The sequence below is a fragment of the Coturnix japonica genome, chromosome 1 (assembly GCF_001577835.2).
Source record: "Coturnix japonica isolate 7356 chromosome 1, Coturnix japonica 2.1, whole genome shotgun sequence".
In the NCBI taxonomy this organism is placed as follows: domain Eukaryota; kingdom Metazoa; phylum Chordata; class Aves; order Galliformes; family Phasianidae; genus Coturnix; species Coturnix japonica.
The window spans coordinates 22308805-22334048 of NC_029516.1; the positions used below are offsets into that span (position 1 = coordinate 22308805).

The following is a 25244-nucleotide window of genomic DNA, read 5'->3' on the forward strand; positions in this document are numbered from 1 at the left end:
CTACAATAAATCTCCAAACACGCTGGAAATAGCCAACAGGCCACAAGTTTGTGGCTGTTTTAAGCAACGCTCTAAAAATAAATACCAAAAATAGGCTACGTCAGGAAGCAATTTGATACTCAAATAAATAGAAAATTTGCATTTTAATGTCACATTGAATTTTAGTACATTTCAACCCAAGGGAAAAAAAAAAAAGACAGACATGGTAATGAGTACAGGATTGTATATATATTACAGTATGCCTTGTTATAATACACTTGTGGCTTTATGATAAAAACTTGAGGGCAGGTGGAATTTAAGCTCATTTAAGTAACTGTCAGGAACAAAGCATTAAGTGGATTTCTGAAATAAGTACTTTTATTTAATTCCAAAACCTTAAAACAGCATTAGACCTCGGCCTTTCCTTAAAAAAAAAAAAAAAAAAAAAGTGTTGTTAATGCTAAATAAGTAATCTCAAAGGTTTAAACAAGACAGCAAATGCTTTCCCCAAGATGACATACAGTGCAAGGGTAGATGATTTCAACAACAGCACCTATTGCTAACTCCACGTTGACCTTGACCTAGAAATGCACACCAGTGATCTCCACAAGGAATCCAGCACTTTTTGGAAGTTGCCAATTTCACATGAAAGCAAGAGAAAGGGTTCTCATATGCAAAAATATGTTCAAACTGTTCTTAACTTGTAACCGGAAATGAAAGGCGTGGTTTCTTCATTATAAAAAAATAAAGGTATAACAGAAACTTTAAAGGAAAATACTCAGCTATACTGAAGTTGCAACCCTTGGAAGAGAAAGAAAAGGGGGGAAAAAAAAGATCAATTAGCTAAGCTTTGTGCTCTAACCAAACTACTTACAGTGATTTTCAATGGCAAAAGCCCATGCTGACTGGGTGATTTGACAGTTCCAAATACCTTGTGTATTATTTTTCTTAATTTTTATACAAGGACACTAAAATGATCCAGTCATGCAACGTTCATTTTAAGCATTCTGCATCTCTTTTCCAATCTTATAGCTAAGAATCTTGTTCCAGTCAATCTTGGTGCGGGTAACTGGCAGCTGTCGACGTAAGGCCTTGAACGTAGTGTCCGACATAGTCTGGTAATTCTCACTGATTGCAGTCTGTTAAACACAAAGTCATACAAAGATGCATGAAAAACAGAACAAAGATGCTACATCAAAAGCTAAATGACTGAATAATCTGTGGCTTCACAAAGAGACTTAACAAATTAAAATATTTCATGAAGATGTTAGGTCTAGATTGAGACTATGTGAAGATAGTTCAACAGATGCAATAACCCTGGTTCTAGGCCAGGTGATTCAGCAAACCTCAGTGCAGTTATTCAGCAACACGAATGAAATGCTGATCAGAGTCAGCTCATATATCATCAACTCCACACACCAAAGTTTCCCCATGTTATTACTGGGGAATGGCTGAGTCAGTCGACAACAAAGCATGATTTAAATATAATGCAAATGATACTTTGTACAATTTGACTAATGAGTATATTTTTCCAAACTGACAGAACAAGGTGTCTGAAATGTACCTTATGCTAAAGTCATAAATGAACGTGAAACCACTTCTACAAAGGGCATCTAGAACAGCTGTACTTCTAACTTCAAAGTGACTAACTCAAACGCATAATGCTTACAGCTGTATTTAGTGGAGCTGTGTAAAAGAGCCGCCTCCAAACAAAATCTGTACAAAAATTCCACTTCAGAAATGCACATGGGACAAAAGGGATCAGAACTGCTGATATTTAAACACACTAGGGGACCTCAGAGATTCATCTTCTGCTCTCAAAAAATGACTTATACGTTGGTGAGTGCAATCACCAAAAGGTTTGGAAAGGGAAGGTACGTTTAATGGCAGCATGCAATCTATTTGTATTTTTTTGAAGTGACATTATCTTAGTATTGAGCTTGCTAATTGCAGACTAGTAACTCTGGTTACATATAAGATAATGTTTGATTTATGGTGTAGGGAAGCTGCTTTGGCAGAGGAGTTGGACTTGATGGTCTCTGGAGGTCCCTTCCAACCCCTATGACTCTGGGATTCTGTGATTATGGGTATGGTGTTTTTACCCAACCTACCTGATACTCGTTTTCTGCAGCCTCCACAATTTTTATAAATTCCTTCGCCGTCTGGGCTTCATTCTAGACAAAGAGAGCGTTTGAGTCAGGCTGGACGTACTGCACGGCTCTGTGAAGAATACTTACATTTTGTTTATGCCACTAATCACGAGAGATGTGCAGAAGATTCCATGAGAACAGGTGACCATTTAGTGACTAACACTCAGCTCAACGCAACACTCATCCAATAGGCATACGCCACATTCTTTCTTGTTACCCCTTAATTAGTCGTGTGAGTTCAGAGCACAAACTAAAACTATGAGGAAACAAATGAACTAAGTCCACAGCAGTACTGGTTTATTTGCATGTGTCAAGCTAGATTTAATTGTGGTAGGAAATGATGTTAAAAAATTAGAACATCACAACTATACTTTGCTTGTTTTAGCATTGTCCCATTTCACCTCCAGTACAACTTCAAGAACATCAGCTAAACAAAAATACACAACAACAACTCGTCATTCAAGCTGAAGGCAAATTAGCTGAAGTGCTTGAAAGAGGTGTCAAGAAGGAAGGCAGTGCTCACGAATTTAGAAACCTCAACTTGGATCCTGGAGACATTCCTGAGGGGAGTCTGCAGCAGTGGTTGAAAAGGTAGACATGCTTTTGTCCCATGTGATCCATTGTGCCTACAGAGGGTTAGTTTTTTGAGCTTAATTGCCACTGGCAGCAGAACTGCTAATGGAAGATCAAGGCTGGACTGCAGGACTGGAGGAAAGCTATGGCAAGCTCAACTACAATGGCTTCAAAGCTTCAGAGAAACTACATTGAACAGCTGTGAAAGTGCCCCTGAAGGTAGAAGAAAGAGATGAAGGTATCAGAGAGCAAGCAGAAGAGGACTACAGAATGAAAGGGCTCTGACTTTTCAGCGAACTGAGACAAATGATTTCAAAGGGCCTGAGGAAAATTAGGGGAAAAAAGTAACCCCCACTACAATTATTCATAGTTCCAACAACAAGACAACTTTTCAGTTCTTTATTTCACTTGTGCCCTTTGCTGGTACAAAATTGCTTCTTTGCCAAACAACAAAAAAAGAAGTCATTAGGGCTCCTTTTATTCTACCATTCTGCCTGTGTGAGATAAGAGCCTCTACCCTCTATGAAGGCTTTAGCCATGGCTAAAAAATCGGTAACCAGCAGCACACTCGCTTTTGTTCTATTAGGAGGCAGGAAGGTTATGTAAAAGATGTTTTTCTACTCATTGGTCTTCTGCCACTTTGCTAAATTGCCGAACAGGATTAAGTTACTTCCAATAGAAAGAGAAGCAAAAGCTATTGAAGCGAGACCTCCTTCCAGACAGTTCCTCCTGAAACATCCTTTAGTTGAATGGAAGTCTAAACAGATCCTTTTGCTTAGGGGGTCAAAAGTAATTTTATATATGCAGATCCAGAAGTGTTATCTCTTGGCACCACAGTTTGCCATTCTCTATGCTGCTATTGCATCTGAAAAGCCAACAAGCCTTGCTTTATATTAATGAACAATGTTCTCTACTGATGAACTAAGCTTTTAGACCCACCGGGTCACTACTAGTCATTAACTTTAAAATATTTCTCATGTTGATGTTTAAAATCTCCCTCTACCAGTTTAACTTCCCTGGTTTAAACTTTTCAATGAACACCCCAGGAAGAAATCATACTGCCTAAAAATAGCACCTCCAGTAAGCAAGATTATAACTTCAAAAGGAGCAGTTCATTTTGCAATAATCCATTACTATTTCCAAACAATTTTTATTCCAACCCTGTGCTCCTCTTTGTTATAAGTATCCATTTGGAAAGAAAACTCTAAACTTTGGAAGTGTTAATACTTCTCAAGCTGAAGCATCCCTGAAAAGGCTTTTTGTATGGAAGTCCATGATGCTAAAAGCACCAGTTACAGACAGAGAGGAAATGAAGGAAAAGTTCTCACTACTGCTTCTCAACTGGCAGCGTTTCCTTCCTAGTTCTTAGCATACATTTACCTTGCCATGAACAAAGCAGTACTACAGGTGATCTCCTAGAAGCTGCTCTAATAAAGTGGATTATTATAACTCAAAAATTAAATCTATTAAACACTCTGCATACTGAAATTTAAATACAACACAGGTGTAGAAAGAGGAGACAGCAAGCTGATTAAAACTACAAAGTGAATGTAGCTTATATAAGCCACATGCAAGCAAAGCACAAGTTAATTTAAAAATGATTTGATTAAACATTAACTACATGTAATTGCAGTAATTTAAAATTATTAAATATAGTTATAATGTGAAAGTAGAAAATATTATGTATAAAATATTCATAGATTAGAATATTCATTCTCATTCACACAGGAATGAAAACTAGCCCTCACATTTCTAAGCTCTTTTTTAAGCTAGCTTCTCTTTTTAAATCAAAAAGTCACGTCAGTGTACACACAAAGGTCTCTAAAGTTGACTTACAGACACCGTTAGAGAATCCTGTATGTCTTTATGGCTCACAAGCTGAACATTACCATCTTCATAATAGTGAACCTACAAAAAATTAGACAAAAAACTCATTAAATGTTACATGATTTTCATCATACAGGAAAATCAAACTGTTGTAGAAATTAAATACTTTCGGAAAGGCAACAGCGAAGAAGCTACTATGCTACTCTTAAAATATTTTGGTGTTGATCTGCCTCAAGTGCTATTTCATGCAAAGAAGTTTAGGTTTTGATTAACAAGTAGCAAAAGACTTGCTACTTATGTGATAAATTTACTAACAATTATTCAAGTAGTAAAGATATATTTAACACGAGAACAGCTGCGGTGAGGCTTCAGGATACAGTGAAGTTCCTTTCTTTCCAGCTTTGCTCAAACCGTGTGCAAGGAATCACGCAACATTAGGCTTCCCTTTCTTCACCTGCCTGTTTTTGATATTTCCCTGTTAGGTACAACTCAAAACAAAACCACGTACACATGTAGACAAAGGAGCTCTTCAGTACAAAGTCTGACAAGATCAGGTAGTAAGGCAGAACGAAATCTATTTATATTTGAAATGTTAAATCTACAAACAGCTTCCTTGCATAACCTACAAGGGGAGGTAAGTGGTAAAACTCTACTCAAGCTAACTTTACTTCTTCTAAATTCAGTTGTGAAGGAGAGAAAGATCTGAAAACATTCAGGTTTTAATTCAACTATTAGAGAACTTAAAAAATCAGAAGCATATATGAAATTACATGTAATCATTCACAGTAACTGATACAAAAGGGTTAAGTAACTCCGACATTTAAACAAGTATCTTTAAAGATACTTCTATAATTTTGATCAAGTCAACACAATCATTGTAACTAACTGATGTTATGAGAAATACAAGCATTGATGCCTCACCCTACTAAGCAAGATAACGTTTGTATTTGGTGATTAATGCACAATAGTATGATTTCAAATACATTATGATCATGACATGCAAGAGGCCCTCACATTTATGCAAAGAGTGAACATGACACAGCAAGACAGCTATACTATATACTTGCTTGCAGGCAAATACTTATTTTCCAACAAAAGATATCATAAGATCAGCTTATTTTCAAATTAAACATCACAGGCTGAAACTTCTATCAGCCTTTTTCAATCCAGTTCCTTGGAGGTGAGAAGCGCTTACTCAGTGCAAAACTACAAGGCCTTGCAATGAAACAAGAGAACCCCATGAGGTATAATCTGGCCTTCTCCGTCACGACTCATTGGAAAGGGCTCAAATCATCCCCGTGCTCTAAAGTCAACATCAGCACAAATATCTGCTTAACCAAGTTACATTCTTAGCAAACATAAAGGCCTAAAAATTTAACAGGGATGAAGAGTCAAATCTAATCCTGAGATTTTTTACGTCAAGTGAAATATGAGAAGTAACTGTTCTGTACTATACCTCGCTGCTGACATTCTTCTAAATGCTACATCTGGGCTCAGAAGACTACAAGAAGGATGATGTTTATGAACAGAACCTCTTGGAAAGGTTAACTAAGGAGGGATGAGAATAACAGATTGTCTAACAGATAAAATCAGTAACCAACACACCTATCAACTGTTTTCCATGCACAGCTGGAGTACGTCAAGCACCAAAGGGACTTAAGTTTTAGTAAAGACTGCTGTTGCACACCTTGTGTAATTGAAATGGAAACTGAAAGAGGCTAAGGCAGTTAAGATTCCCCTATATTAGAGTTTATTAATAGAACAGGAAAAAAAGGAAGAGATCGTATATGTGACCTTAACAGTAAATAAGACACCAGAACACAGGTGGTGCTGGAATTTCCCCCAAGGTACTTAGAAAAGATCTTATCAGAACCAAGGCAATGGCAGTATTGTTGTCATAAAAGTTTCCCAATTGACCAAGGTCACAGTAAGTTTATAATCCAGAAGCTTGTTTCACTCCTTAAAATAAACTAAAGCACTCAAGGTACAAGGTATACATTGCAGAAAGTATACTAAATTTCAAAAGCTTTGAAACAGAATTTAGCATTCCCCAGTGAAAAAGGAATGTCCTAAGCAAGCAAAAAGCTCAAACTTTTAATTGTTTCCCAAAACATACACCTTAATGAACAGAAATAATGTCCTGATTAATTATGCAAGGTAGTCACAGAGAACAAAATGAGACTGAGATGCACATTTAACTCAATTCCCTGTTTGGGCTACTTTCTGTTGTCATTTAATCCAGTAGGCAGCTAAGCATCACACAGCTGTTTGCTCACAGATTTCCCAGAATGAGGTAAACGCCTGCTAGTTGTGGAAAATCTCCTAGACATTTAACCAGAAGCAAATACTGAGGACAAAATGCGTGTTTTGTTGCAAGCTGGATTTAAGTGACAGTTTATTTGGATTCTTCCAAAGTTTTATTTATATTCTTCCAACTGAGACTGGAGAGGTTTAGGTTAGATATTAGGAGGAAGCTGTTCCATACAGAGGGTGGTGACACACTGGAACAAGTTGCCCAAGGAGGTTGTGGATGCCCCAGCCCTGGAGGCATTCAAGGCCAGGCTGGATGTGGCTCTGGGCAGCCTGGTCTGCTGGTTGATGACCCTGCACATAGCAGGGGGGTTGAAACTAAATGATCATTGTGGTCCTTATCAGCCCAGGTCATTCTATGATTCAAAGTCTTAACAGGTCTTTATTTTACTTAGGGCACTTACTATGACCATCTTGATGTAACAACATAGTAACAGCTGTCCACACTTTGAATATCATTCTAGCTGTTAGAGAAGTTGACCCTAAGCGGGAAATCAAATTCAGGCCCCTGCTTGGGTAGATATGAACAGCTACCACAATCCAGAAGCACACAGTTAAGTCTCACACTAAGAATATTTTGATCCATCTTCCTTCTGAAATCAAGTCACTGAGCAGTAAGGTCAGCACAAAATTTACTGAGGGTGCATAAAGAGCAGGAAGAGAGAACTTGGCTTACGTCTTGTAGAAGAAAAATATGGCAGAAAAAAAAAAATAAACCCACAAAAAACCCAAAAAAACACAAGCAAGCCAAAAAGCCCTCCTACACTGAAAGGCAGGCTGATCCCAGAACTGTTTTAATAACCTCCTGCAAAATATGTGTACACATTCCAGGGAACCAATCCAGAAAGCCAAGTTCTCCTGCCTACCGCATGACAGTCAGACTTGCTCTTGCTTCAGGAATTCTGCATTCCTGCTTGGAGAACATATTTCTGAATGCATTACAGCCAACAGAAAGGGAAAATTCTTAATGAGGGAGATGTAAATTCGAAAATTTCAGATAATAGAACGACTTACACCAAAGGCTCCTATCTTTCTAAACAACAAGGTGGGCAACATGAAACAAAAAAGCTACCAGCACTTTTGAAGAAAAAATTCCCTCCTTCAGAAAGGGGCTGCCCTTCACAAAGCTTCTCTGTGTAATGTGGGATTCAAGTTTCTACTGGCTCCCTGTACAGGAAATAACCACAAAACTGAAACAGGTATATACCCATTAAAGACAAGCACATCTTCTGAAGCCCTCAGAATCATTACGTTACTTTGCAATGATCACACAAATATGCAGTTAAGCAGCTAATACGTAACTAAATTGTTCTCTCTCTTTGGCTTCCTGGGCTCCCCAGTTCTCTTGAAATATTTAAAACATTGGCCTAAGTCTCTCCTTATAACTGGGTACTTCATTCATCAGGACACAGTTAGGATAAGCATACCTGAATTTTCAAGATGCCAGCCACCTGAGTGGTCGAAGGGGAGATTGTAAACTTCCATTCCGACCTCCAACGGCCATTCCTTTCAAAAATAAAAATCGAAAACCAACATTTCACCTCATTAGTTAAGGGGAAAAAAGCCCAACAAAATATATGACTGTCAGTCAAAAGAAAAGAACAAAATACCCAGTAGAACTACACATGCACAATATCTTTCAGATCATAAATATTCAGCCCATAACCAGTCATGAGGAGAACAGTTTCCTGGAATACTTATCCCAGGATTTGGAAGAAGACCAAGGACATTCATTAGTAAGGAGCTTTTAACAACAGGACTTAGCTTCTGAAAATATCTAAAGGCTTTAGTGTTCTTTCCTTCTTTATTACTAGACATATATAACCATTTTTTTTCCCTTTCCAAGACTTGGAAAATTTGCTAACTCAGCCAAATCCACACTTCACAGAAGGCTAACAAAATGTTGAAGGGAAGGAACCTTAAAGTAGCAAGACTGTCTGCTAGTGCTGAAACTCTTAACTAGATCTTTTAGCTCTTCTACAATTTCTGTTCCAGGGCATCTTGTTTCCATCCAGTAGAAACCAACTCAATAATCTCGCCTAATTGCTTAAAGGAGTTCCAAACATCTGAATAGCAGTATGGGGAGACTGTAGTTTCACCTGATTTCTTCCCTGTAAATTAGGCATTTTCACTTCAGCTAGTAGGTCAGTGGGTTAGAAGGTTGGTACATTAAAGCTGTGTCAGGATGGTACTGTGGCCACATCTTGATTCCTGTTTTGTCTGCACTTAAAGAAAAGCTTCAATACTCTGAGATCCAATTCTACTACAGCTACGTGTAGATTCCAGAGCACTCAATGATTTCTATAGTACAGACAGAAAAGCTTGGTGGGGAACCACAAATGGTATCCATGCACTTCTCTGACCTTAGAATAATCAGTGTAATGCCAATAGCGCAGTTGTTCAATACACTGTATTTCACTGCATTTGTATCCATACAAAAACTTACCAAAAGTTTTTTGCTTGGAACTGATGGCTCTCTATGCATGCAATAATGGTTTGCTGTCCATCAATTGTTTTACCATACACCTTAGTTAGAAATGAAAAAAGCAGAGTTAACATTTCAGCTGTGCTGTTCGAACTGCCTAGCGCTATCCAGTCCTAGAATACATTCCAATTAACTGCAAAATTCTATTTTACAATCAGTATGATTCTTATATAACATTCAGTACATTAAACATGATTATATATTAAGAAGAAAAGTAAGATTAGAAAAATCTAGACGTCAAGTATTTTAAGCTGTATATACTGCAAAGGCTTTTGTTGCTGTTTTTGCTTTTTCAACTAGAAACTTCAAGCATACATACTGTCATGGAAGTATGTCATGGTACATACTGTCATGGTGGAAAACCTAGTCTTCAGGGCCATCTGTAATACATTTGGCAGTGCCACTGGTATTGCTCTTCTCTTTCTCCTCGCACTTTTCATAGAATAAAGGATGGCTGCACTAATGAGAGCAGTATTTTGAATTGTTAATTTAATTCTATGCCACGCAGTGGTCAGATAGTTTAGGACTTACTGTGCATACACCGTTTGGGTAGTGTTCTTTCACATACGCCTTCATTGCTGTTTCAACTGAATGTCTCCAGGATTCTATGGCATTTTCAACTTCGTGGGGCCTTGGATCAGTAGCCTCCTTTCTCAAGTGATCAAATTTAAAAGAAATCTTGTTCTTGGGATCCAAAAACTTCCCATTTCCCAAATCACCATGTTCTGTTATCAAAACCTGTGTTAGCAAATTTTAGTTAATTGTACCAGGATCAAACAAAGAAGAAAAAATATATATATCACACCAAATTGTAAAATTGTACGTTACAGTGCACACTTAACTGAAGATTCCTCAGAGTCACATTTGAAACAAACTATTTGTGTATATTAAGGGAGTTAATGTATGTTACTGGCTAACAGGAAGCACTGACACAGAATCAAAATCCACATTACTACCCTCTTACTGACACAGAAAACTCAATTAGAAGTTCTTCTCTATTATCTATAATGGCTTCAAGTACTACAGGTAAACAGTTCCCACAGCTCCAAATTAGGCCTAACTGAATGCAGGACAATAGCACAGAATTAAATTGCAAGCTCTTTAGATGCTCTAAAAGACTAACTTGCTAAACTGGTACCATTGTTGGGCATAACACATATATATTATACTATATACACATAGTATATACATACTATATTTTAGTAGAGAAGATGCATTTCTTTTCCTTTGCTTTCCAAGGTATGTTCCAGTACCAGAACATCTTTAAAAATGTAAGGAATGTCATTGTATTCATACCTGTTCGTCATAACCGTCAATTTTTACTGGAGTAAACTGGTCCAAGTTGTACTGTGCAAATGCACTACAAGAGGAAAAAAATACCAAAAACCTGCATCAGACATGAGCTTTTTTCTTTAGTAGATATAATAGACTTAAACAATAGTTAATTATCTAGATAAAAGAATTATATTACTGCCTCATTATTTAGCAGGCCCTAAAATATGGGCTCACCTTGATTCGCTTGGCACTGATATTGCTATTCCAATCGTTACACAATGATTCACATTCAAAAGTAACCTCATATAGACAGACACTTCAGCTTTACAGTATCCCACAGAAAGTGAAAGAACAGAAAATGTAAATTCCACTGAGTTCCTTCCTATTCAATTAAACGTCTCTATTCTGGCAGCGGAAATTAAATCTGGCATGTAATACTTTAGACATAATGTTTTCATATAAAAATAGGGTCTTTCCTACTTCTGCAGGTCTAGCATCTACAACATCTACCAGTAAACAGAGAAACAAATGAAGAAAAGTGGAGACAAATTCCAAAATCCAGGTCACCCCTTTCAAAAGCAGCTACTCTAACTCATCAGGATACAAAATATTGTATCTTAATCAAAGATGCACAACACTCACAACAGGGTTTTATGTGCAAAAGCATCTTTTTAAATCACTTATTGCTAAGGGAAGCCTTACTGAACTGACTCTTATGCAATTCAGTACATGGCAGCTGGTACTTACTGGGCTGCTCCTTCCCTGAGAAGATTGTCATTATTAAGCAGCAACCGAACATCTGAAAGAAGATGTTTATAACACAGAAGTATATTTAATTCAAAGATTTGTTCCAGTCATGTAACAAATGGCAACAAATTACCCAAAACAATTAAAACCCAAACCATCCCATACCATATAAGTAACTAAGCAGGAAAACCCCTTGCTTCATATTTTCTAATTTTGACTGAACTAAATGAGAAACGCACTACAGAAATGGGATTCCTTCCAATACAGTCTGGTAAGAAGATACAAGCCATACCCTGTAGGCTTTGTGACAGCTAGAGGAATTTGTTGAACTAGTTTTTGGAGAGGTAAACAGCATACAATCCAAATAAGTTCACTTCTAAGAGATAAACTACAAAAAACTCTTGCACAGTATTGATGGTAGTGGTTATTTTAACTCTACAACACTAATATATCATCCCATAATATCTAAAGCATTTCTCTATATTGAAAATAATAATAATAATAAACTAGGAGATTTCAGGTTTAATGATCTCTCCCTCCCTTTTCTCCCTCCCCCCTCTTCAAGGAGGAAGTCTGAATTGCATGTAAATGCTTTTGATACTTAGCACTCTAACACTCCAGTCTTTGGATGGACATTTATGATGTTATTATGTGTCATCATCAAACACGCAGCTGCATTACTGTGTCGGGAGCTGTAACTATGAACTGGCTTTATAGCAGTTTTAGCATAAATTGTATTTGCTTTCAGAGATCTGGGCTGACAAGCTGCTCACCAGCAGTTCATTTCACAAGTACACTACAAGCTAAGTTTAGGTATTAATTACCTACTCATAGTTTAATTGAAGAACAAAATACCTCCTCTCATTACATTCCTCAACAAATCTAAGCCCCTGCCATTTGTTAGAAGTTCAGTGTACTCACCTTACGTCCTTACCTAAATAGCATCTGAGTTATTGTACCATACTAGGCTATCAATGTATGCCTTCTTACACTTTGCATATGCCCATACGCATTGGCACAGAACAAATGCAACAAGTTTTAAAGAAAAATAACATCTTAGATAAAGTTTAGGAATTAATAACAGAGGGAAACTAATTTCAAGTTTCATTACAGCTTACCTACATACCAGTAAAATGCAGGATGTCATAATTTCAGGGTTAAAAATGTTTGCAGGGTATTAATACTCCTTCTACACTTTAAGCAGCATCCCTTTGTATACTCGAGGTTAACTATTCAATTGATATTCAAAGGGCCATTTTGAGTTAGTTTGATTTCTGTTGAAAAATATAATCGTAAAATGCTGAAGCAGGAGTGTGTGCCTTGTAAATGAACACAACTGTTAAACCACAGCTGAACAGAAACAGAAAGAATGTTCATTCTCACATCACAAAGAGAAGTGGGACTTTCTCACTACTGCAATTAAACTCCAAGCTGCTTTATGACTGCAGAGCTTATATGTTATGATATAAACCAGGATTGTAAAGCTCTTACAGCAAGTGAGCTCCTTTATACAACTATGCTACGTGAAATTCAGCAGAGTAATGAGGAATATGCTTTTGCGTACAGATGCCTTAAGTGAAAATATGAAGCAGAAAGGCACTTACCATTGAAAACTTCATTGAATTCCCCAGGAGGAGCATGAATTATGAATTTTGCTGCTATACGCACCTAAAAGACAAAAAATTACATGCTTTTATAAAGTTGTAATTATTTCTGTTCACATCAATCATGAAAAGCTGAATAACTTCAATGCCCAGACATGAAAACGCACAATTCCTGTGTCACTGGTTCATTCACACTGGACTGCTCTTTTCCAGAAACACAGAAAATGAAGTTCCATCTCAACAGGACAGAGATGGTTACAAATGTTAGAACCAGAAAGAAAGTCAATAAGAAACAAAAACAAACAAACAAAACAACACACCTCCCTAAGTTGAAGAGACATTCAAGGCTATCTTTCATCCTTGCCATGATACTGCTATTCAAATCTAGAGATGTAGAGACCATATTTCCCATTTCTAACACCTTCAGTTATGGTTCTGAGGGCTAAAGATCTAGGAGATGCAGTTTCTGCACTGTTTGTTCTGTTTGAAATGAAGAACTCTGTGAAGTATGTACTTAACTGACAAAGACCTCAACAACCACAAAACACTTTACATTTAGACATTTATGGGTATATGAAACTGAAGGGGTAACTGAGCCTGCATGAGTTCCGGAATCATCCTGTAAGTATCTACTATTGCCCAGGTTGATAATAAAGCCAGTGCTCAGCCAGGTTCCAGTCACCTCCAGGAGAGGTGGTTCAAGCTCTGAGTGCCCTGAGAAAGCACTTGGCTGCTGCCTCATCAGTGGAGTTCAATCTCAAGCAGACCCCAAATGACTTGCCCAAGCGGCTCCTGCCCACTGCAAGTCAGAGCTGCTCGGGGAAATGAAAAGGCTGCCAGGTCTCAGCTTTCTCAACTGAATGCTGTGTTTTGGATTGCTGACAGCCTTTATCTGCTGCTTGAAATGCAGACATCAGAACCCCTCTTTGCAAGTAAACACACATTTTGCATTATACTGAGATAAATGCCATAGGGCTTACTCTCTCGTTGAAAGCGACATAGCATGTAGGTGGGAATGCCTTCTTTAAAGGCAGCTTAATAAAGCACTTGCACAGATAAACTCAACTACCTTTTCTGACACAAAGGAATTTAATCTCATTTACCCAGTTAGTGGACTGGGTACTTCTCCCAGGTGAAGGCACGCTCCACCCCTCTGCAGGAGCAGGGGGTAATACCTTGTTTTCAGCTGTTCTGGTAATTTTACATTGATTTGCCTTTTTTCTCCCCTTCTACTAGCACAAACTTTTTCTTCTTCTTGTCAGATCTGCTGTAGTATGAATAATATCCATCCAGAAGAAATCAATAGTAACACATTTCCTCAGGCCAGACTAAGCAAGATATTGCTTTCAATGAACATTGAGTTACTACCCAATGAAATCACACGGTATGACTCTCTTCAGTGCAGCAATTCATCACAGATACCACTTTCTAAAGCACAAATAATCACAAACGCGCAGATCAAAAAGTGTAAGGTACGCTCATGGTTGCAGAAGCCAGAAACCTGCTGTCTGTCAGTCGGCTCTCTGTATTTTGCTAACATACCTACGTGGATGGAGCCCTATTAACAGCCAACCCACCCCTCCTCTCAGTATTAAACCAAATTAACTTATTACCAATACTTATCCAGTATTCTTATCTAACACACAAGAGCTGAAGATCTCTTAGGGATTCTTTATTGTCAGAGAGTTCTTCCCAAAAGACACGCTCTCAAGGCACACTCAGCGCTCTGAAGCCTGACTGAACATTAAAGGAGAAGTGAAAGTGCTCCCATGTGCCTCGCCGAGCTGAACATCTCCCCCTTTTGGCAACAAGAAGCCACTGGCTCAGGTACCACCCTAGGAGTTATAATGCTGCAGATGCTGATTTCCACATATAGATCAGAGTTAGCGGTGCAGACTGAAATGCAGTCTGTGATCAGTAGGTAAGAGTCAGCAAGACTGAATCTCTCTTGGTGTAAGTGAAACCTAACGCTGCCCAGCTGGTTGATTTGTACATAGAAAATGATTGCAGCTAATGTAAAAATTCGGATTGAGGAGACAAATGAAGGAGAAAAGATAGCTTTGTTGTATGCAACAAGCACGGCTATCGGGCCACACTTTGTCCTGTTAGAGATTAAAGCAATTGTTCCATAAACAAGTACCTAGATTCAGGTCTGTGAGTATCTGCAGTTTGTTCAGATTACACAAGGACAAAGCAGCCATTTACTGAACAGTGTTTTGCTTTCATCCTTTTGCCTTAGTTTCCAGCGCAATGTCTCCCAGGGCACACCATGACTCAGGTACACAAACAAATCCTCCTTGTCCACCTTTTCCACACAGAGCCACTATGAAGTTGGGTTTATTTTAAAGTCACACACAGTGACTTGAAATGCCCCCAGAGCACCCTTCCTGTTTCAGGCAAATCGGAAGCTGACATTGGTTGAAAAAGCCCAACCTTCCGTGCTGCATGTGCCTATATATGGCCATGAACACACTCAGAATTGCAGGGCTCTCACCATGCAGCCCTATAGTGTCATATGCTCATTGCCAGTCATCAGCCAGGGTACACCTGACAAGCAGAAAGGCATTACAACTTTAGTTAGCTTCCCCCCCCCCTCCCTTTATCTTTTCCCCTTTAACTTATCTGAACTACAGCTGTACTTGTCAGGCAGCCCCACAGCTCCTTCAATGAACAGCCACATCACAAAGGAAGAAGAGCAATATGCTGTGAAACCACACGCTGTGCCATTACTCTTTCCTGTGCATCACTTATTGCAAGTTCAGCTGCAGATTCATAGCAGCAGGGAGACCCGCCCTTCCTCTGCATTCATGACAGGTTAAAGTTTACTACTCTAGAGCAATAAAAACGACACAGTGAGGTACATATTAAAAACCCTTTTAAACTAAAATCTTAAATTAAAAAAATAGCAGAGGGTGGGAGGAGAAAACCACCATCATCCAAATTCCACCCTACAGAGTCACGACAACTTTGCACTGACTCGTGTAGCACAACATGGAACAGCCCAAAGGTCCATCAGCTACCAGAGAAATCACTTACAAGATACAATGGCTGATGAACTGTCACTATTGCAAACATCAAAAGAGTCCTGAGCTTGTGAATCCTTCAATGCTTAAAACAACCACAACAAGCAACTGGCTTCCTTTAGACAGGTACATACTTGGTACTCACAAGCTTCAGTTAATTTAATGGCTGGGTTGGATGCTCCTCAGAATGTTCCAATAGCTATTAAGATCCATCTATTAAAATAAAAATGTCCTGGGGGTGTTTTGCAAATGGCATAAACTGATCAGCTGTGCTGCTGCCACCAAAAGAAATAACCTCCATCTCCTCTCACCTAAGTGCCCCACAAACCCCATCTACAAATTCTTTGTATCAGCAGGGCTTGTCTACTTATGTATGCGTTTAGAGAAGCAAACTGATGCGGCAAAACATGGCTGTAGGAGGTGACAAGAACAGAGCAATCAATTCCTTCACTGTAAGAATGTCAGAGAATTGTTGCTTCTTGCTGCCAGCAGCTTGGTGAGGTGAATAAGCCTTCAAAGGGCCAGACAAGCTCTGAAAACACGGGTGAGAAAGGGATTACCCCAAGTAGCAGCAAAGCACCTCCTCAGCATCTCAAGAAAACACATTCACGCCCATGGGTAGGATTCCAAATAGCAAAGATGCGTTCTGACACATGCAGCATCTCACGCCAACATGGAGCAAAGGCTGCCTTTGCAAGGAGGGGATGAGTATGAAAATGAGGTCTGCAATCACTTTGCTACCAGCCTCAACTGAAAACTGCACTATGGCATTCAGTTCATTTCTGCTTCTGGGAGAGCTGAGGAAGAACACTGCAAAAATGTGGTTCTGTGGCACAGGAAAGGAGGGGCACATTCCATGTCCACGGCTTTAAATGAACAGACGTTTCCTTCATATTGATGCCTGAAGCTGCATTAAATCTGTAGAACAAATATTTTCTTCAATCCATTTAGCAAGTTAGAAATTCTGTACACTGGAACTATGAAGAGTAGGGAACAGATGCTTGTGACAACCTCAGTCAGCCCCTGAGGATGATAACACCATATCGTATTGGATCGGAATAAACGTCTTCACCTAAAAAAGGAATTTTTAACAACAAATACGCAAGTATTTCATAGCATGTAACACTACCAGCTCTTAACAGCAGCAAAAAAAAGTGAATCTTGGTCAAAATGAGATAATATGATGTTTTCTACCTATATTCTTTCTATCTGAAGTACTGACTCAGATGATGACATTTATTTTCACAAAAAACAACCACCTTGAAATGTGTTGATTGTTTTCACCCTGTACTGTCATGTACTTTCCATATTCTAATTCAGAAACATTAGAACAGTACTGAACTTAGCAAAACATGTTTTGTTTGCAAACCTTAAACCACCAATGTCAGTCTGAAACTTCAGCTATTGCCATCAGTTGATGCAACAGGAGAAAGTACCGCTAATTAAACTACATTGAGTTGAATAGATCAGTTTTTGCCCACATCTGTATTTCTCTGACAGCCAGTGTCTTGTCAGTAGTGAGCTAGAAAACAAATGGGAGATTCAGGCTGGACATTAGGAAGTATTACTTCTCAGAAGGGGTGGTCAGGCATTGGAATGCACTGCCCAGGGACGTGGTGGAGTCACCGACCATGGGGGTGTTCAAGGAACGACTGGATGTTGTGTTGAGGGACGTGGTTTAGTGGGAGTTATTAGTAATAGGTGAACGGTTGGACTGAATGATCTTTTAGGTCTTTTCCAACCTTGGTGATTCTATGATTCTATGAAATGGGCTAGGAAAACCACACACATACAAAGGGGATTCCAGAACTATTGATGGCACCATATGTCCCACATTTGTAGTACAGATTATTCCTGCAGTGTTTTTAACTGATTTATCTGTACTGCAGTCCCTTTTCCAGGTATGTGCATGGAAACTCATCCATTCGAGCAAGTGGAAAAGTATCAAAACAGCTGAAAAAATTAAGAACATTCCAAGTTCAGGATTTACACAAAATTCAGCTTTTTATTCACATATGGGGCTTCCAACAGCTTCTTAAACAACTTCTGAGCACAAAAGCAAAGAAAAACAGAGGTGTGTCCAATGAAGATGCATCCTGCTCTCAGGAAACTGTACTGGTATTCTAAAGCACTCAGAAAGCTTCAGAACATCATCAAAACTTATTCTTTGGTACTGAATACTACAATATAGGGTTAAACCTGAACATGTTTAACCAATCCAGCAAATAAAACAGCACGTTGGGCAGCCAGCTAGGAGCTAGTATAACCCCCCTGTGATTTGATAAAGGGTCTGATGTAGATTTATAGTTGCCTCTCATACAACAAGCACTAGAAGGCAAGCAGCAAGGTATTTTTCTGATGCTTTTTTGATATCTATTTGATCACAGAATCACATAATTGTAGGGGTTGGAAGGGACCTCTAGAGATCATCGAGTCCAACCCCCCTGCCAAAGCAGGTTCCCTACACCATGTCACACAGGTAGGCGTCCAGTTGGGTCTTGAATATCTCCAGAGAAGGAGACTCCACCACCTCCCTGGGCAGCCTGTTCCAGTGCTCCATCACCCTCACTGTAAAGAAGTTCTTGCGCACATTCATGCAGACATTGGGGGCCAGGCCGAGGCACGGATCCATACAAATCTCACCATTTCCTTGCAAGAGTCATTCCTGGAGAACTGAAAAGGCTGTGAAATCTTATGCTTATTGTAAAGCAACGTTCTTAACTTTAGTTTGAGAAGTTAAAAGCACACAGCATGACTAACCAAACACACACACAAGACTTGGTAGTGCCACTTTCCCAAAGCAGAACCACAGCGTTCTGCCAGGCCAGCGGTGGGGGGAGCATAAAAAGAAGCAAGATCAGAGCTTGCTCTGTGAGAAACACCTTCTCCCAGACTGAGCTACCACCTCACCCATACCCAAACCCACCCCTGCCACTCCAGTGCCTTTAAATTGTCTCTCAAATTTACCTTACAGTTATGAAGTTTTAACACGTGGTCAAATTAAGAAGGAAGTACCTGAAGGGCCTCGCATTTTGGAAGCTGGTTACTCAGAAATAGAAACTGCAATTCTATGCACTGAAAAATCTGCTTTCATTTCTGCTTAAACTTTTCCAACTTTTTAAAACCTCATTTTCAGAAAATAAAACTCAGTTTTATACAGTTCTATCTGAGAAAAATACAATGATTTGCCATATACTGTGGTTAGAATTTTTATCCTATTCCTCTTTGATTTGCCGAAATGAAATCAAACATAGATGGTATTTCACAGCAAAACTGTAGGCTGATGACCGCTGCTAAGTAACAGAAAGCTTTATCTGCCATATCATAGCTTGTTCTCTCCCATTTCATGTACTGCTAGGTTAGCCAGTAATCTGTTCTACTACTTCTCTCTATTTTTGGGTTATTTTAACCTTATAAATGTAACTGGTGAGGTTCCCTGGGTAGCAGGCTTCCACAAGAGCTGTGCGAGTACAAAGGCAGAAGGAGCCAGGCTTCTGATGGTGCGGAGGTGGCCCTGCTTATACGTACACACTGCATGATACGGCCATAACACACGGTAAGCATCCAGTCTCCTCATCTGTTCATAACAAAAGGAAATATGAACTGCAGTTTTAGAAACCACTCAGATTTAGAAAAACAGATTTAATTCGTATGCATCTTCAAGGCTCAAATTATTTTTTTTAACTTGCTTTGCATTGTATCTCTTTATGGAGACACACAGTGAAATTATACAAGAAGGATCAGACAAGGTGCCACATGAGAAACTGTCAGTGAACAGATTATGAGTGTGAAGGCTGTCAGACACTGCAATAGGTTACCTGTGCAGCCTCCATCCTCGGGGATACCCAAAACTCAAAGGGCAAGTTCCCGAGCAACCTGATCTGAGCTGGCCTGCTTGGCCGATGCAGCATTTGGGATACCTCCAGAAGCTTCTTCCAGCTTGAGCCACTCCACAAATAAATCAAGTTATGCTTTCAGCATAGGAAGTTCCGCATGAATGTGCACAAGAACTACTTTACGGTGAGGGTGACGGAGCACTGGAACAGGCTGCCCAGGGAGGTGGTGGAGTCTCCTTCTCTGGAGATATTCAAGACCCGCCTGGATGCCTACCTGTGTGACATGGTGTAGGGAGCCTGCTTTGGCAGGGGGGTTGGACTCGATGATCTCTAGAGGTCCCTTCCAACCCCTACAATTCTGTGATTATTTGCAGTTATATATACAGTATATGATCATTTTTTCAACATTTTCCTAAGATAAAATGATTACAGCTTTGACTGCAGCTCCCTCTGCAAAACGTCTGTTCCGTTTCACTTATGGAAAAATATCAACTTTGACACTGGGACTGTTTCCATAATGTGATAACTTAAACACGCAGACTAATTCACTCACTGTTTGAGTGTTTTTCACATTTAATTATTAAAGGATTTTCAATCAGCCATAGGAACATGGTACAGCACTCCCAGCTCCATTCAGAACTTCAAGAATGGGAGGGAAGGCTCACAAGGTTCCCCTGCAAGAAAAGCTTAGCAAGGCTACATCTTTAAACATACTGCAAGGCATATATTTCATGAACCAGAAAGGAAAAGAGTTAGAATACCTTCATCAGCATCACCTTCAGTTATGGATTATTGCGCAATTATATTCACAACTGACTATTAAAATCTTACTTCTACTCCAAAATGTTCTGACCCTCATTTCCTATAGTCTCCAAGTCTCATTTGGGGCAATTCCAGAAGTTAAGATTTCAGACCCTTCCAAAACAAATGATTAAGAGCACAAACTGACTTACTAAACATCGACATTTAATTACTTTTAAAAGAATAACTATCAGTACAAAAAGCCCTACTGATGCTTCTAAGTTCGTGGGTGGGTTTCCTCCTGCACAGGGAGCTCTGCTGCCAACATACATGCTGCTCTGCTACACAGGAGGCTCGAATCCGGGGGTTGGACTCGATGATCTCTAAGATCCCTTCCAACCCGCACGAGACTGTGAAACTGTGTGTGATACTGTGATACAAAGCCTTGACACGAGACAATGCATTTTACTGGCTTAAACTTTTCATTTCTAAGCATTTACTAAAGAAATGAGTTTTCCTTAACCACTCTAAATTCCACTGCAGAGTTTTGCTGCCATATTCAGTAGCTTTCTAGCTGTTCACGCCTAGTTCAATAAGCTGTCAAGTTACCTAATGCACCAGGGAATATGTGGTAGCAAAGCAAGTTCACTTTCACAGATGGGACTATTTCCTCATCAGAAGTCTTGTTATCCCTCCAGCCAGTTGGCCAACTGCTCAACTCCACCTTACTCAATACGCCTCCCTGAACAAGTAGGAGTGCACTGAGGCATAACCTTACTGAAAGAGGCGGGGTTCCTTTCTGATACCTTTGACAATACATGGACTTTTATGCTCAGCACTGTAAGGAAAGCGAGCTGCTTTTGCATTAAAAAATACCACGTTATGTTCTCTAATTTCCTATCAATGCTCTCTTCTTTCTTCACTAAAGACATCTCTGTTTCCTCAGCCTGCCTCCACGGCTATTTAACTCCTGTGCTTTGTAGTGAGAAGGGTTTACATTGCAAAAGGAAAAAGGACAAAAAAAAAACCCTACAGCAAACACATCATGGTGAGTCAGCAAAAGGCACTGACTACAGAACATCACAGAATCACAGAATTATAGGGGTTGGAAGGGACCTCTAGAGATCTTCGAGTCCAACCCCCCTGCCAAAGCAGGCTCCCTACACCAGGTCACACAGGTAGGCGTCCAGCTGGGTCTTGAATATCTCCAGAGAAGGAGACTCCACCACCTCCCTGGGCAGCCTGTTCCAGTGCTCCATCACCCTCACCGTAAAGAAGTTCTTGCGCACATTCGTGCGGAATTTCCTATGCTGTAGTTTCATCCCATTACCCCTAGTCCTGTCCCCATGCACTACTGAAAAGAGACCAGCCTCACCACTATGGCTCCCACACCTCAGGTATTTATAAACATCCCTAGGATTCAAACAGTTGCAGCCCTGCTTTGTGTGTGCTGCTATTTATTAACAAGTATTTACATTAACAAATACATCTGCAATGAAGACAATACCTTCCGTTGATCACTGCTTATATTCATGTAAATAAAGTGCAATTCTTAGATGCACGCTAATAAGCTCATAGAAAAAAAACAAAACATTTTTATATTTGCTTATCAGTTTTTCATGGCCACAGGCAGAATGATTCGTACAGGAACTGAAACACAACTACACTGCTAAAAGTGGTTATTAAGCATAAAATCTACTACAAATATGTTGGATAAATAAATAGCTTTTGTATTCAAGACTTATTCAGAGGATAAATTACCTCCGAAGTGAAGGAAAGTGATGATTTTCCATTACTTCCTCCCTTAAAAGTTCTGTATTCCAATATTTCTACCTCTCACATCTCATTTTGATTTACAGACTGAAACATAAGCATAATATTTTCTTTTTTCCACCTAACTGAGATGTTCCTCATTTTCAGTGACCTACAGAACACCACAAACCCACTGTATCTCAAAGAAGCTGTCTGTAGTACCGGGCAGTCCCTGGTGACCCATGGGATGAAGCAGCTCCCCTTTGACGACAGGCTGAGAGAGCTGGGGCAGTTCAGCCTGGAGAAGAGAAGGCTCTGGGGAGACCTGAGAGCGGCCTTTCAGTGTCTGAAAAGGGACTATAAGAAAGAAAGAGACAGACTCTTTAGCAGGGTCTGCTGTGACAAAACAACAGGAAATGGTTTCAAGCTTAAAAAATATGAGATTTGGACTAGATATAAGAACAGTTTTTTTATAATGAGAGTGGTGAGGGACCACAACAGGCTGCCCAGAGAGGAGGTAGGTGCTGTCTCTGGAGACACTCAAGGCCAGGCTGGACGGGGCTCTGAGCAACCTGATCCAGCTGTATGTGTCCCTGTTCACTGCAGGAGAGTTGGACTAGATGGCCTTTAAAGGTCCTTTCCAACTCGAACGATCCTATGATACACCATCCTGCACATTAAAGTGATGTTTCCTTGCAGTTGCTCTTCTCCTTCCTTGGTTTTAGAGCTCCCTTACCTGAACTAAGCACTTTTTACTGCCCTTGCAGCACTTACAGTTCCTGCCCACACACAGAGGTAGCCACAAACCAAGTACAATTCATAACCTGTGCTATCACTTAATCCCTCACTATAGCTACATCTCCATCAAAATTTCCTATAGCATTAACATTGTTTATGTCAGTCTTTGATGCCATTTGTTTCGTATAACAGGAGAAAGTTACACAGAGAAGCATATATATACACATACATAACACTGACAAACTTTCAAAGTGGTTCAGACTCACGAAAACTAACCCACATGCCTCTTCTGTGACAAATAAAAACCTGGAGGTATCACAGGATCAGCACGGTCACTTATTTGCCTATCCATGAGCCTGCAGCATTATTCATCTCTGTTTTATTGCCAATAAACACGCAGCCAGGCTTGGAAAACTTCAATCGTGTAGAATGATCAGTGTTATAGAGGACAGACATGGGCAGAGGAATGAATTTAATCTGCAATGGAAAAATGCTGACTTTATTCAATTATACAAAGGCAGAAGAAGCCTCCAGAAAGTCTGCACCCATTTGGAGACAAAAAGAAATACTGTAATTAATGGACAAAAGGAAGTTCAGAACTTAACTTCATCGGTCACTTGAGTACAGGCAGTGCTTCTCAGCTCATAGAGAGCTAAGAAGAAAGTGTCACTGTATCTTACGTTATTTGACAGGACAAGAGGCAATAAGAACAAACTGAAACAGGAAGTTCTGTCTGGCACGAGGAATGAAGCATTTCTGAGCTCTGTGGGTGGCTGAGTGCTGGCACAGGCTGCTCCTCCTTTGGGATATTCAGAAGCAGCCTGGATGTGATTGTGGGTTCCCTGCTTGGGCCTGCGAACCTGAGCCATCCTCCAGCCCTGGGATCTTCACTTGCAGACTCAGCATGTCCAGGCATATACTCTGTCAAGGGCACAGTGGATTAAAGCTACTTGTATGTTGTAGAATGAATACAATTACAGACTGCCACATCTAACACACGTGAATGTGAACCAGATAGAGGACCAGTCTCAAAACCTGTGGCTAGGAACAGAAATTAGAGATCCACATCTTAGCCCACCAGCGCCTCTCCAGCTCTGAAACACAGCCCTGTCAATCTTGAAAAGTACAGAGAATCGACCTCATTGTAACCACCTAAGACATTCTGGACATCCTTCTTCTAACTTCAGAGAAGTCTGGAGCATTTATTTTTCTGATGTCTCCAACATTTAAATCATCCCAAAGCTTCCGCTGCCACAACAACCTGCTTTGTTTTTTAGTACAGAAAAGCATAAAACCGCTCTATGTGAAGACATGAGCCGAGCACACGGAAAACCACACCCCAGCTCTGGGCAGGCAGCTACCATGGAGCTGGGTCCGAGGGGAAGGCAGGGAGTGCTGCTAACGGAGGCATTGTAACACACGCTGCTTCTTGAGAGATGCCTTGTGAAAACCTGCTTGAAGCCGGATGAGTTCCCAGGGCCACAAGCAGCGATCACGCACACAGACCCTGGGGTCTGATCCCTGAGCTCAGCCTTCCCCCGCTGCTGCTAACAGGAAACGAAAAAGCCTTCCTCACCCCACACCCTTCCTCCTCTAGGGCACGCCGGCTCGGGGGCCAGGCCGAGGCACGGCCCCATCCCTGGGGAGAGCAGGAGGCCCGTGAAAGGGGAAGCGGAGATGGAGGAAGAGCCGGAGGAGCCTTTTCTCTCCCCGGCCGCCGCCGCCTCCAGCGGACACAGGATCCCGGCCCTACAAGGAGCGGCGGGAGCTGCCCCGGGCCGGCCCTGCCCCCTGCCCGCCCGCGGACCCTCCTCCGGCCCCCGACTGACAGGCCGAGCCGCAGGGGCGGCCCCAAACGGCGACGGTGCCGCGACCCGCCGACTCAGAGAACCGGGGAAGGGGGGGGTTCGGCGGCCGGGAGCAGCATCCCCACCCCGCCCGCCCCTACCTTCTCCTCATCCGAGAGCTGCTCCTCCAGGTCCGCCATCTTGCCGTCCGGCGCCCCGCAGCTCCGCCCTCGCGTGCAGGAAGGGCACCCCCGCCCCAAGGCTGAGCCGCGTCTGCGCATGCGCCATGCGGGGGCGGGCACCGGCTGAGGGAAGGGTGGGCGGTGTGTGCGTGTACCACACGGAGCGCGCGGGGATAGGGAGGAGGTGGTGGAGCTGGTGTGTGTTGTGAGGATGTGGAGTTCAGTGTCTGCTTAT

General features: G+C 40.8%; 1 protein-coding gene across 1 annotated transcript; it reads right to left on the reverse strand.

Annotated features, from left to right (window-relative positions):
* Positions 1–111: 111 nt before the first annotated feature.
* Positions 112–25116, reverse strand: CAPZA2 (capping actin protein of muscle Z-line subunit alpha 2). The gene is made up of 10 exons (XM_015853643.2): positions 24989–25116; positions 12951–13014; positions 11347–11398; positions 10621–10684; positions 9856–10062; positions 9286–9365; positions 8267–8345; positions 4539–4610; positions 2091–2153; positions 112–1118 (listed from the first exon to the last, which is right to left on the reverse strand). The coding sequence occupies exons 1-10, from the start codon at positions 25106–25108 to the stop codon at positions 978–980; spliced, it is 942 nt and encodes a 313-aa protein (XP_015709129.1). The 5' UTR covers positions 25109–25116; the 3' UTR covers positions 112–977.
* Between the last annotated feature and the right edge of the window lie 128 nt (positions 25117–25244).

What these genes read in the sequence shown, in the direction of transcription:
- CAPZA2 (XM_015853643.2), bottom strand. Translation starts at nt 25,108, where the DNA reads ATGCGCAGACGCGGCTCAGCCTTGGGGCGGGGGTGCCCTTCCTGCACG. An exon ending in CTCAGGGAAGGAGCAGCCCA is followed by an intron (nt 10,685 to 11,346) that starts GTAAGTACCAGC and finishes TTCCTCTTGTAG; the next exon opens with TGCATTTGCACAGTACAACT. An exon ending in TTCCAAGCAAAAAACTTTTG is followed by an intron (nt 8,346 to 9,285) that starts GTAAGTTTTTGT and finishes TATTTTTGAAAG; the next exon opens with GAATGGCCGTTGGAGGTCGG.